Here is a 14,454-nt window from a genome sequence, read left to right as displayed (position 1 = left end):
TTAAAATGTATTAAAAATTATATTAAATAATCTAAAAATGTTTATGTGTACACCTGGGATGAGTACGTACGTTTCTGCTAAATTAAATGTATTTACATAAACATAAAAACTTACTTGTTGAAGGAAAACGCATAACAATAATAATAATAACATTATTATTATTATTATTATTATTATTATTATTATTATTATTATTATTATTATTATTACTATTATTACTATTATTAATAATAATAGTAATAATAATAATAATAATGTATAATAACGTATATATTTCCATGTATCCAATTGTGTATTACATTTGTATTATAGTTTTTCATGTTATTTATTCTATGTTTTAAGCACATGATTCGTTGTACACTGTGCCCAATGACAAAAAGGGTATCTTATCTAATCATATATACTGTTACATAGCTGTTTTATTTTTTACTCTAAAACACATATAATTGTTATTATTAACAAATAAAAATCTATAGACACACAAGTTAAAAATTCCATCACATTTTATTTAGAAAATAGTTATAAATTTTGGTCACGTTGTCAGATTGGGCGGAAGACCGTAAACGCTGATCTATAAACATCCTTGTGCGGCTGGAACCGCTATGTCCCGGATGTAAGGATTGGGTATGATGTGTAGATCTGCGATTCTGTTCTGATCCAGCCCATGCTGTTTTCCTGCGCGCGCTCGTTGATATTGCACTATATTCTGTTCAGTAACAGCTTGTCTCTCATTGATCCAGATCCAGCTCTGAGTAAATCAGCGCTGATGCAACAACAGCCCCGCTGAGTGAGTTATAAACACCGCAGACACTCAATACCGACCAGCAGCAGCATTAGCGGCTCCTCGGATTAATCTTTACCCGGGTTAGAGAGCTCTGTGGCCGGCCTGCGAGCTGCTCTCGGTGCCGCTCTGTTTACTGGCTGATCTCTGGAGTGTGTTTATTAGAGTCCGGTTCGGTTCTGGGTGAGTAATGTTAATTATCAGAGCTGTAGTTGTGTTCTGTTTGAGTTTTATATCATTAAATATAATATTTATTATAAATAAATTAACTGTACTGAAGTCAGTCTGACCATGTGGCTGAATGGAAGCTGGGAACATGACTTTCTCACTTATTTGCAGGATAAACAGATGGACTAGCTAGTTATTAGTTAGTTAGTTAGCTTAGCTAGCCGTGTTGGAATTCTCCCAGGTAACAGAAAACGTTATAATAACGTTTAGCAACGTTTTGAAAAGGTTACAGGAGGGTTAGAGTGTAACAGTACATAAATAAAGTGACTTTAGAAGAACGTTTAAAAACATTGACAAACGTTACAGGAATAACGTTTCTGAGAAAGTTCCCAGCTAGACGAATGCTAACATTATGGAAATGTTATCAGAACATTAAATAAGCATTAGTCTAGGTAGGCTAGTGGAGTTATAAGAACGTTTAGCAACGTTTTGAAATGTGTTTCACGAAGGTTAGAGTGTAACAAAACAGAAATAGTGTACCAGTAACGTTTTGAAAACGTGTGACATAGTAATGGTTTGCATCACAACGTTATTAGAACGTTTCTCACACGTTCCCAGCTAGACGAATACTAACATTATAGGAATGTTAGAAGTAGCTAGTAAACATTCCTGATACTAAAACTGACACAAGTGATGTTGCAGTGACTTTACAAGAATGTTTAAAAACGTTGTTAAACCATCTTATAATAGCTGGAAAAACTCGAAAACTACGATTATCTTATTTCGTTAACTAGTCCACCAGAACGTATAAGAATGTTTAGCAACGTTTTGAAAATGTTTCCAGTATAATTCAGAAAACGTTTCCAATATCATTCTGAAAACGTGTGATATAGTAGTGGTTTGCATCAGAAAGTTATTAGAACGTTTCTCACATAACGTTTCCAGCTAGATGAATACTAACATTATATAGATGTTAAACGTAAAATTCCCAATACTAAAACTGATGTTGCAGTGACTTTATAAGAACGTTTAAAAACGTTGCTAAACCTTCTTATAAAGTTCTCCAATAGCTGGGAAAACTCCAATACGAATAGCTTATCTAACAAGTAACGGTGCTGCAACGTCCCTTGTGTCAGTATTTAAATTTTTAGTTTTGTGAATGTTACCTTGAACGTTTCAATAATGTTAGCTAGTATTTATCTAGCTGGGAACTTAACAGTTTAGTGTAATGTGAGAAACCTTTTAATAACGTTGATATGCAACATTAATATTTCCCGTAGCGGTGATCGTACATTGCTTTGATTCTCTTTTTTTGCATTTATAAATCCATTATAAAAATGTTTTAAGACTCGAAAAATTAAATAAATTACTAATAATCACAGTAAATTGTGCAATTATTTATTTAATGATCTACAGCCCCAGTTTAATTTTAAAATGTGAAATGTCTGAAATTATTTTAAATGAACTAAAAGCTATTGTTTTTGTTCTCTTTTGCAGACTCATCATGTTAACTCTGTTAGGTAGCCTCAAACAATCATTGTCAGATAAGCTGACACAAAGGTTAACACTCAGATGAAATCTCTTACCTGTAACATTTTATTTAATCTCTTTTAATAAAAGAGTATTTCCTACTTTAAATATTTTACTATTCTTTAGTCTTTTAGCTTTTGCGTTTTATCTGGAGTTCTGCTGAGGCGGTTTGCAGTATGGTTGAGACTGTAGTCTGTAATAATGGGGGGAAAGAGGACGTTATGGATGAACAGAAGACAGAGGATGAAAATGACTGTTCAAAGGAGGTTGAGGAATCTCCTCCATATGAGATCTGTACCAAAACAGACCCAGAACCTCAGAAACCTTGGGCCTGGAAGTGGTCGGTCATCTTTCTCTGTTTCTACGGCTTCATGGTCCAGCTGAAGCCTGGGGAGCCTTTTATTACACCCAACCTGCTGAGCCCAGAGAAGAACTTCACCAGGGAACAGGTGGGTCTGTTTCACTTTTTTGTTCCACACACAGGGCATGTCGCAATGCTCATTGCTATCTTACACCCCCTTACAGTCTATTGTTGCACCTTGTGAATGTGTCGTTTAAATAGAGAGCAAGAGAGTTTATGAATATATCTACACTGATGGGCATGGAGGTCTGGAAATGAGGTGTGTTCAGGTACATTTCTGATGTATCGCTATCTTGGCAATGGAAAACACAAGTGCACCACTGACTAAATACAACCTAGACAGATGAACATCCAAAAGCACAAACCCAACTTTTACGTCAACAATTAACTAAATACTAAATAAAATAACATTGCTGTTTCTCGTAAATGTAAAGCTCAGTTTCCTCTGCTGAGAAGCGTTTGTTGAACACGTCCAGGTAGCTGCACCGTTAAAATAGCAATCCACCAAAGTCAGAGCTCACCTGGTTCTACTCTTAAAGGGAATGATAAGCAAGAGACACTCTGATTGGTTGATTTCACGTTACGCCCAAAATTATCCACATGCCTTTCGTGCGTTTTGAGCCACACAAGGCATACTTTTCCCGTTGTTATGATAGCAAAGACACACTGACACGTCTTAAATCAAGCTGCACTGTTGACACCTTACCTACATATCGCTAAAATAGGGCTCTTAGTGTTTTAAAATCTTTAACATTTTTAAAGGTTGAACAAAATTAATTGAAGTATTTGGCTGAAGGCTGATTACCAAAAAAATCAAAAACAGTTTTTTCACAGGTTTTCATTAATTTTATGAAATTAGCCACTTTTCCTACCCAATTGCATAAATTAAATAGCCTAAATGTATTTTTGTCCTGTGTTTTTTTTTTCTTTTCGTTAAATAAGCTAAAACATTCCCATAATGTTATTAATTAACATTTGCTTGCGAAACTGCTACTAAAACACCAAGAAAAAGCTATGTTTCCTGAACTTTGGCAGGGCATTGTACGTGTTATGGGTTAGAGGATAATCATTTTAGCTGTAAAGTTGAGTTAAAGGCCGCATTCATCAGCAACAGTTGTTAATCCCAGACTCTCAGTGGAACTTTGTGGTCTTGTTTTAGGAAAACGTTGTTGCTGTGGGTTTGATTCTTGTTCTCTGGTGATTTGTTTTGGATTATTTGTCCCACTTGAAGAACTGCCTGCAGTGCTGTGTCACATTTAGTCCACATGCTGAGAATCTGGTCAAAGTTCACATTCCTTTTAAATAGGCCAAATCCTGTAGGCCTCAAATCTCCAGGCTGTGTCAGCAACTGTTATGAGTGTTATTTACAAGCTGGCTGTGTGTGTGTGCATGTGTGTGCGCATGCATACCAAGAATTTGCAGTTTAATAACTGATGCAATTTTTTATTTAATGGAAGCTGATCCAGCTGTTCTTTAAATAGTCTCTCAAACTTTTTACCCAAACAAGAACCTCCTTCATTTTTTAAGCAGAAAAAACATCATTCATGCTTCCAAAGCTTCTCTATAAACCTGCAGAGAGAGATTAGGAGAGAGAACATAGCAGAACATACAGTACTAGTCTTCATTGAATTTATTTTCTACATTGTAGATTAATATTAAATACATGAAAACAGTTAAGGGACACATGGAAAAAAGTGTTATTCCTCCACATTAATCCCCTGATCTAAACCTGATGAACTGAGATGGTGATTTGGGATGAGCTGGAGCTTCACTCAGCATCTTTAATATGTAAAGGTGTACAATGTCCTTTATAGCATTTAAAACAGTTCGAATCCCAGTCATGCAGCTTGCCATCAGCTGCCGGAGCCCTGAGAGAGCACAATTGGCCTAAATATCCTGGATATATAGAGATATTTGGAGTGTGTTATTAGGAACATGACATTCTGAATCATTGACCTCTGTTACAAATCTGATAAATTTCCTATATTTTTTAAATATCTCAGTTAGGGGTGTGCCATATCATATCGTATGCGATGATAAAATGTTGTTTTCATTTTGTTACAGTAGTGTGTTCTAAACATAATTTTTGTAATTGAGTGTTTTGTCATATTACCAAGAGTATTGTTATCAAGAAAATACCATGAAATATCGTGATATTATTTTAGGACCATATCGCCCACCCCTACAATCTATCCCTAGTTTACTGTGTGTCACTTAGGAACTTCACAAGGTAAAGTAGGAACTTCTGACAGATTTTAAATGGGCTGTTTTTATTTCAGGTCACCAATGAGATCAACCCAGTGCTGTCTTACTCCTACATGGCAGTGCTGGTCCCCGTGTTCCTGCTGACGGACTACCTGCGCTACAAACCTGTATTGGTGCTCCAGAGCATGAGCCACGTCTCCATCTGGCTCCTCCTGCTGCTGGGATCCTCCCTGCTGGAGATGCAGTTCATGGAGTTCTTCTACGGCATCACCATGGCGGCTCGCGTGGCCTACTCCTCCTATATCTTCTCCCTGGTCCCGGCATCTGTGTATCAGCAGGTTGCCAGTTATTCGCGCTCCTCTGTGCTGATGGGTGTGTTCACCAGCTCAGTGATGGGTCAGCTGTTCATGTCGCTGGGCGGTATTTCGTACGGGATGCTCAGCGCCGTCTCGCTGGGCTTCGTGTCGTTCGGACTCCTGCTGTCCACCTGCCTGCCGTGGCCCAAGCGCAGTTTGTTCTTTAATCAGAGCCGCCTGGAGGAGGAGAGGAGGAACGCGGCTCAGTCTGAACTGGACCAGATGAAGCCGGAGGAGGAGAAGAAGAAGACGGTGAAGGCCGTGGAGAGCTCCTGCTGCGGATGCTGCTCCTCCTGGACGAACTCTGTGTTTGTGCAGATGCTGAAGGAGCTGAGGAATGTTGTGAGAATGCCCAGACTCAGACTGTGGAGCCTGTGGTGGGTGTTTAACTCTACAGGCTATTACCTGGTGGTGTTCTACGTTCACATACTGTGGAATAAAGTGTATCCTGCTACAGAACAGAAGCACGTCTATAACGGAGCGGTGGAGGCCGCCTCTACTTTGCTGGGTAAGTAATTTTCGTAATTTAGGACTGTGTATCCGGAAGGACATGGTGATACGATACGAGACAAGACAAGATTATATTGCGATTTAATTACATTTTAGAAACAAATATTGTAGGAAAACACTTTCTAGGTAAATCCTAGAGGCTGCTAGTGTTCCTAGAGGCTGCTAGTGTTCCTAGAGGCTGCTAGTGTTCCTAGAGGCTGCTAGAGTAGTTAAACAAGATGTCTACTTCTTAGTAAACTTATATTTTACTAAATTTACGAACATATTAGCCTTTTCCCCTAAGAGTTTTCCCCAGATTATCCGGATTAATAGAAAGGCACAGATTGTGATGGTGTTCCCGTGTCACAGTGACACAAGTCCAAAAGGACTGAAAGGACTAAAAGATTGTTCAGTAAAGGACAAAGGTTCTTCTGTCAGGTTTATCTCGTAGACCAGAGGTTCACGGATCACAGTGTACCGATACACAAACTACAAAGTCCAGATCATTATAACATATGCCTACCTAGTACAGAAGACTAACAATCAGTAATTTGATTTGTATTTTAATTTTACTTGCTATTATTTACTAGTCAAATTATTAAATATAGTCATAATCTGCCCCCGTCCAACATGCAGATGTTTTTACTGGAGCGGTTCGCTTCTGGTGAGAATGTGATCTGGTCTGGAACCGTCCCAGCAATCAAATAAACTTCTTTTAAATTGACCTAAATTGCTGATAAGGCGCAGTTTAATCTGATATATTAACCAGGTAATATACTGCTGTAAACAAACGCTGTCTCTGCTGCTCCATGCTGTTTACACAATAAATGTGCAATATGTGCAGCGTGCACTGATCACAGCCCCGCTCTGTGTTACAGCAGCTTTACACTATGCAGATATACGCACTGGAACACACAACCTTTCGCCAGACAATGTGCTCCCGTGGTTTATTAGTGCACATTTTGATGCGTTTACGTTTATGCCTGTGTGAAAACAAACCAAACAGAGGGAGAAACGCTCTAAACAAACAAACTCATTAACCGATCCTGACAATAGAAACCTAATAGAAACTACAGGTGTAAAAACGCTCTTTTATACTTAGCAAATTAAGTTCTAATTCAGAAATCCTTACAGTTAAGCTAAAAAAAAACAAGTCTTTTATCCAATTTATCAGTTTTCCTTTCTGTCTCTCAGGTGCGATCACGTCGTTTGCGGCAGGCTTTGTGAAGATCAAATGGAACGTGTGGTCTGAGCTGGTGATCGGTGGGATTACTGCAGCACAGGCTGCTTTACTGCTGCTTATGGGCACCACTGACAACATCTGGGTGTGCTACGTGGCGTACGCTCTCTTCAGAGGCTTCTACCAGTTCCTGGTCCCCATCGCTACGTGAGTGACGCATTGTATAACCAGCTGCTCGTCATTGTTTTATGCAGGACACTATAGTCTATCACAGTGGCTTTCTGTGCATAGTCTTTAATTGAAGTTCAGCCTGTCAGTTTTGTATCTGGGGCACCACTGACTGCCAGCAGAGGGGGCTGGTAGAAGCAGCAGAAGAAATAAAGGAGTTGGGCCCCAAAACTCCAATTCCCAGAATCCTCAGCAATGGTCAGGGCCAATCTTCCACACCTGTGCAGCGCAACATTAAAAAACCTGAGCCATAAGCCTCACTCTCTCTTTCTCTGTTGCACCTTTGTATGTTGGTGACGAGCAACAGATGGAATCAAAAAGAAAAGACTAAAAAATACAACAAGAAAAGAAAATTAAGTAATAAAAGACAAGACGACAATAAATCCAAGGGAGTGTTTATCAGAAGAGAAAGTTTTGAATTTTTTGCACCAGGAGTAAAGCAGCATAAAGTTATCCAAAAGCAGTGTGTAAGACTGGTGGAGGAGGAGAACATGATGCCAAGATGCATGAAAACTGTGATTAAAAACCACCAGGGTTACTCCACCAGATATTGATTTCTGAACTCTGTACAAAAATGTTGTCCGTAAATCTAAAAGTTTAATCTGCTGTCTCCCTCTTCCAGGTTCCAGATTGCCTCCTCTCTCACTAAAGAGCTGTGTGCTCTAGTGTTTGGAGTGAACACGTTCGTGGGAACGATTCTGAAGACCATTATTACTCTAATTGTAGCAGATAAGAGAGGCTTGGCTCTGCCTGTGCACTCCCAGGTAAGGAGAAGAAGAGTGTGTTCTCAAGGCAGAGAATATAATATAATATCACATTACTTTTCTTAATGAAGAAGCTGCTATTATACTTTGATATGTACATATTTTCATTAGTAAATATAGAAATATCAGCTGTATTCCTATATACATTAGAACACACCACTATATGAATAGAAATCCTTACTTCCTATTTTGTGTACATGGGTACATGTGAAATACGGCTGCACAGTATTTGGCTTTAACATTGTAATCACAATCTGCTATTGCGCAATAATCAAATTAGCCAAATTAAGCCATAAACATGGTGCTTAATGGGTACAAAGGGAAAAAATGTTCTGCTCTCATTTTCTGTTACACATCTATTAGAAACAGATTAGAAGCAGATTAGAAACAGGTCCAGTAGCCAAATATTTGACACACTGAGGGCAATTTTACTCATTTCTAACATTAACCTGCAGTTTCTGAGGCTGGTAACTCCTGATGAACTGATGCTCTCAAACACATTAAGAGATAAGAAATTCAAGTAATTAACTCTTGATGAGTTCAGCACAGCTGTTAACTGATGCAGAGATGTGTAATGCAATATCATCTAAGCAAGTATTTAAAAAAAAAAAAAAAAACATTCTATGTTTTACTTCATAGTTTGGATGATTTTAGTATTAATCCTCAATACAGAACATTTTAATGTGTAATGTATCTGTGGTGCTAGTGTACCAAGTATATTTACTCTAATCTATAAATCTGTGAATTTTTCTCTCTTTCAGTTCTTTGTGTACTTCTTTTACTTCACGCTGCTGACGGTGGTGTATCTGGGCTGTGCTGCTTGGGTCATCACGCATTATTACCGCACTCAGAGGCAGGAGCAGGTCCCCACCGAGGCGACCACGACTATAGAGCTCGGTACGGCAGAAGCCCCCGCCTCAGAGACGGACCCTCTCTCAAACGGATCCAGTATAAAAGCTTAAAGACTGGGAGATCTCTGCAGTGTTTACAGCTGAAGCCTCTTCTCGCTCGGTTCTCAGATTCTGGCTGAATTTCCAGGATTCTGTAAGAGCCTGAGCTCAACTCTCTATGCACAAGTTTCACACTTTTAGTGCAGGGACCTACTTTTAGAGTTGGGCGGAGCTTTTTAGACACAACTCTGGAGTTAAAATAGCCACATTTTTGTGAATAACAGTAGTAAATGTTTGTTATTACTCTAGAATAATAGAGTTTATACTCCAGTGCTAAAATAATTGTACTATATACAATGTAAATGTGTTTTTATTTTTTATTATTCATTTGTCATTATGTGAAATCTAGCTTACCTCCTATGAAAGTTTTATAGGAATTATACATTTAAAGATTTATCTAATCTCATAATTAGATAAAAGGTCCTATTATGAGATAAATAAGGTTCCAAAAAATACAATATCCACAAAAATATATTTTTTAACACTTAAACAGTAATTTTAATACTGTTTTCACAAAAACAGTGTCTGTAATTGATGTGTTTATCCTACCTGATGACTTTTAAAAGATAAAACCCGTAACAGATCAGGGTTGATGCCACACAATCCATTAAAATGAAATTCAGGCATTACCTGAAACCTTCTGAGATCTCAGCAAGTTAAATTAACTAAATTCAAGGCAGTAATAAGAATTCTGATACGAATTTTTGCCTTATTAAACATTGAAATGTAAGGAGAATAATGATCTCCTTCAGTCTTACTTATAATTTTCACCTTATTTTAAGTAATTAAACTTAAAATAAGCATTAAAAAGTCACCAGACACAAGTTATTCTGATTTTTGTATACACATTTAAGATACAAAATAAGGGATTTTTGGTTGATTAAAGTCTTAATTCTCTCATTTTTAGACGTTTTGTTCTATTGTAGCTTATTTTAAGAAATGTTTTTTTTTTTTTTTTGCTTAATTTAAGCACTTACGTCTCAATTTACTGTATTTTATAAAATTTTTGCCAATAGACATAAAATTGGGTCTTAGTCTTGAAGGCAACATCTCAACACATTTCCCAAAGTAGCCCTACATGATCTCAGTGGATTTCAGTGGATCGCACCGCCATCAAATCATATTTGTTACTGAAATGGTTTTCCTGATCGAAGTGCAGACAGTATATATAACATTTTATAGAAAAAGAGCTGCAGTATAAGTAAGAAAAATGCATACAATTCATTATGACTGCCAGTGCATTGCAATTAATAGTTTTTTTTTGCACTTCTTAACTTCTAAGTGCATAAATATCACACTTGTTGCCTTATTTTTAAATCCTTAAGTGTACTACACAGATTAAAACACCTGTTTTAAAGCCTACCCCCTCACTACAGATAGATAGATAGATACTTTATTTATCCCGAAGGAAATTTAGGAATATAGGCAGTGTGGGCAGTGTGCCAAGTCCTGCTGGAAAATGAAATCCACATTTTCAAAGCATCACTGGTCATCAGTAAATTTTACATTTCATTTAAAGTAAATCAAGGGAGCATAGTCTGGAGGAAGAGTAAAGAGAGACACTCAGTCCAAACTGAGTGTATAATATATGAGTTTAACAATTTAAACAGAATTACTTAAATAAGATAACTATTAACTACTATAAACTATTTATAATCCCTATTTATAAAGGAGCCTTATTTTAAGGTGGTACTGATAGTTGTGTTTATTTGCTGATTTGTAAAGACACCGCTCTGAGCACTGGAGCAGAAGAGCTGTGTAGGATCTGCTGTAGTTTTATATCTACTGTAGGAACGCCTGAAGTAGGAATAGCCTCAGGCTACCTTCACATAACCTGTGGCACTAAATATTTTTTAGAGTATCAGATGTGAAATGATGATCATAAGAAAGGTACATAGAATTTTTCACTTTTGTATATTTTATATGAGATGTTTTACTTTTTAAAATGTCTAGGGTGTTGTAAAAATGTCCTATTTTATCTGAGGTATGTTAGTTAAATGTGTGATTTTATTGTTTATTTTATTTTTAAATATGTTTATAATGTGTGTTCAGATACAGTGTTCTGGTACAGGTTACAGACTGTGAACATGTTTTTGGTGCAGAATCAAACACTGAGAACGAGTAATTGAGTTAAAATATGCTGGAAATCAGTTTTCGGGCCAGAATTTAACAAAAAAAAAAATGTAAAACTTGATAAATTGTTTGAATGATGTTGATAAAATTACACCTAAATGAAAAATTGTTAGATTTTGTCTGCTGTACACACATTCACACATTATTACATGCTGTAAAAATGTAATACATTAAAATGACAGCTTTTGGTAAAAGCTGTTAAAAGATTTTAGCACTAATAAATGTGTCGTTTCTTTATTAAGTGTTGATTTCTATTTATATTCATTCAAAACAGTAAATTATACAAGTAGTAAACATTCTGGGGTCAGCGAGTTATGGTATATTTTATTTATTAATTTGCTCACAAATGCTAATTTAGCATTGCTAATCTTGAGATCTGTTAAAAACTTTTGCTGTGCAAAATTCAGAATATCAGCATTTAATTTAATTCAATTCAATGAATGAATTAAAATTTTAATTAAATGTTCCTGTGTGATGTTGAATTAAGTAGGATAGTGAGGAGAATAATAATAATAAAGTTATTAGCTAGCAGTTTGTCCCACAGCAAACAGGAAGGCTAAAGTGCAAAATACTCGCCTCTGAACGACAAAAGAACTAGCGCTTAGCTCGGTTAGTGGCTAATGCGGATCCAGCAGGCCTAGCTGGGGTTAGCAGCAGGCTACGGGCCAATAGTGCTCACCTCTGAACGGCAAAAGAGCTATCACTTAGCATGGTTAGTGGCTAATGCTACTCCAGCAGTGCTAACTGGGGTTAGCAGCAGGCTACAGGCCGATAATAATCCCCTCTGAATGGCAAAAGTGCTGGCCCTTCGGTGGTTAGCGTCTAATGCTACCTCAGCAGTGCTAGCTGGTTCACCTCTGAACAGCAAAAAAAAAAAAAAAATAGCGCTGCGGTTAGCAGCTAATGCTAATACTGCTTCAGTCTCTGTGCTGGAGAACTAAACTGAAACTCCTGAAATACGGTAACCTCTTTTCAGTAATTTAGAATTTAGAGTAATTTAAGAAAAATAAAACAGGCAAAAGTAGAATAAATAAAAAGAAGCACACGTTTAGAAATGGTGGTTGTTTATTACTGTGTTATTAAAATGACAGAACACAATATACAGATGGCTCTCAGAAGTGTGGTGGTCTCATTATGATCCATTAGAAATAATACTGTAATACAGCAGAATAAAAACACACAAATCAACACACGAGCAGAAAGCAAACTACTGTTAAACCTTCAAAATAAATATAAAAAAGTACAAATATTATTGCTAATGTAGGAAAGTAGAAACATGTAGAAATGTTACATAGATGTGTTCAAAATAAATTCAGTACAAATTCAAAATAAGACATTATTATAGTTATTAAAAATAGCACCTATTTCACACTGTATGGAAGTAGAGACCTTTCTCTGGTGAACTCGTAGTGAGCTGAATACTGAGTGAAGCTGCAGACCTCTCGCGGTCTTGAGTCTTTGGTTTGAGTTGAAAAGGCACATTAAACATATTTCTAAACCACTGAAAACTGTAGAAGGAAGTGTAGCTGACTGTTTAAGAAACTTTATTTTACACAGTTTACAGTCTTTTGACTCTGAAATTCCCCTTTTGTGGATTTAATGCTTAACATTAAGTTATAGTGCCCTATTTTAGCGATCTGTGTGTGTTTTTGCTATCACAACGAAGGGGAAAGTACACATTGGCCGGCTCGAACTGACTGCGCAAAAGGCGTGTACTGATTATTAATCATGGGTGTGGTTAATTTTGGGCGTGATGTAAAATAAACCAATTAGAGTGACACTTGCCTCACATTCCCTTTAAGAGCCAGGTGAGCTCTGACTTTGGCAGATTGCTATTTTAACTGTGCAGCTACCTGGTTGTATCCTGCTTCTGTTGCCCCTCTGCCCAGCACATTTTTGAGTGCGAAAGTGAGTTTTCACACCTGTAATAGGTTTCTATGCTTTGGATCAGAGCGTTTTTCCATCGGTTTGGTTTGTTTTCACACAGGCACAAACTGAAACGCACCAAAATGTGCACCCATAAACTACACAAGCACATATTCTCCTCTAATTGGTCAGAGCTGTCTGGTGCAGTAGCAAGAATGTAAGAATATATACATATATTTTGCGGTGTAAAGCTGCTTTAACTACAAATTTATCAAATTTCGCTGCTGTGCTTTCAAACAAAGTGATTTCAATAAGTGTAGTAAGTGAGGTTGTGAGATGGTGTTTGTTCATAGCTGTAGTAATTATTATCTGAGTAATAAATCAGATTAAACTGCACCTGAACAGCCGTTAGTTCAAACCTGAAGAGTATAGTAGTTGATATTTGACAATGATTACTGTTTTCACTTCTGCCCAAACGAACTGCACCAAGAGTGCACACAAACTAGAGTCTGTTTTAATCAGACCAAATATTTCTGTTGTAAAAATGAAGTTAAAGTAATGGTTAATGAGCTAATTAGCTGATTCAGGTGTGTGGGGAGAAGAAAAAGCTCTAAATTTGCAGGGCAGAGAATCTCCAGGACCAGAATTAAAGAAACTTATTGTATAAATGAGGGTATAAACGATCCCTAATAGCACAGACTACTAAAGCACCTAGCTTTAAGTGGTTTCTATTTTTTATTCTATACTCAGGGATTTTAGAATATTAGAATATGAGGTAAAAAATATATATAAGATACACAATCATCTTTTTGTTTCAAAAAACTTTAGAATACATTCGTATCTCTGGTAACTTGTTTCTTTGGTGGAGAATTCTGTACACTGAAAAAAATAAAGAGTAAAATTTACTTTAATAAGTTTTGCAACTTTCTGCATTTGCTTTTTTTAAGTAAATTTAATTTCAGATAAATTTAAGTAACTTTAACTCGGTTTCAAGACTTAAATGTTACAACTTTACTTAATTTCTTCATACAATACTATCTAATTACAATTACTTAATTTATACAATATTACTCAAATACTTTATGATACATAATATATTCCTGAAATTGAAATATTATGTAAATATTTGAATGTGTGTTTTAACTAAAAATATTTACATTTCAGGAATTATAATATTTTATGTATCAGAAATGATTTGAGTAATATTGTATGAATTAAGTAATTGTAATTAGGTAATATTGTATGAATTAAGTAATTGTAATTAGGTAATATTGTATGAATTAAGTAATTGTAATTAGGTAATATAGTATGCAGAAATGAAGTAAAGTTTACTAAAAGAAAGGATTAACTGAAGTTCAGTTCACTTATTTACTCTGTGTAACATTTAAGTCTTGAAACTGAGTTAAAATTACTTAAATTTATCTGAAATTAAATTTATTTAAA

The 14,454-nt window shown here is 36.3% G+C and overlaps 1 protein-coding gene across 1 annotated transcript; it reads left to right on the top strand.

Moving 5' to 3' along the window:
• The first annotated feature begins 625 nt into the window (after positions 1-625).
• On the top strand, positions 626-9,201 carry slc19a1 (solute carrier family 19 member 1). The gene is made up of 6 exons (XM_007244241.4): positions 626-964; positions 2,447-2,928; positions 5,120-5,909; positions 7,085-7,277; positions 7,921-8,062; positions 8,824-9,201. The coding sequence occupies exons 2-6, from the start codon at positions 2,656-2,658 to the stop codon at positions 9,022-9,024; spliced, it is 1,599 nt and encodes a 532-aa protein (XP_007244303.2). The 5' UTR covers positions 626-964; positions 2,447-2,655; the 3' UTR covers positions 9,025-9,201.
• The last annotated feature ends 5,253 nt before the right edge of the window (positions 9,202-14,454 follow it).

The sequence above is a fragment of the Astyanax mexicanus genome, chromosome 5 (genome assembly GCF_023375975.1).
Source record: "Astyanax mexicanus isolate ESR-SI-001 chromosome 5, AstMex3_surface, whole genome shotgun sequence".
NCBI lineage: Eukaryota > Metazoa > Chordata > Actinopteri > Characiformes > Acestrorhamphidae > Astyanax > Astyanax mexicanus.
The sequence above is the reverse complement of the archived record's forward strand: the minus strand, read 5'-3'. Positions and strand labels throughout refer to the sequence as shown.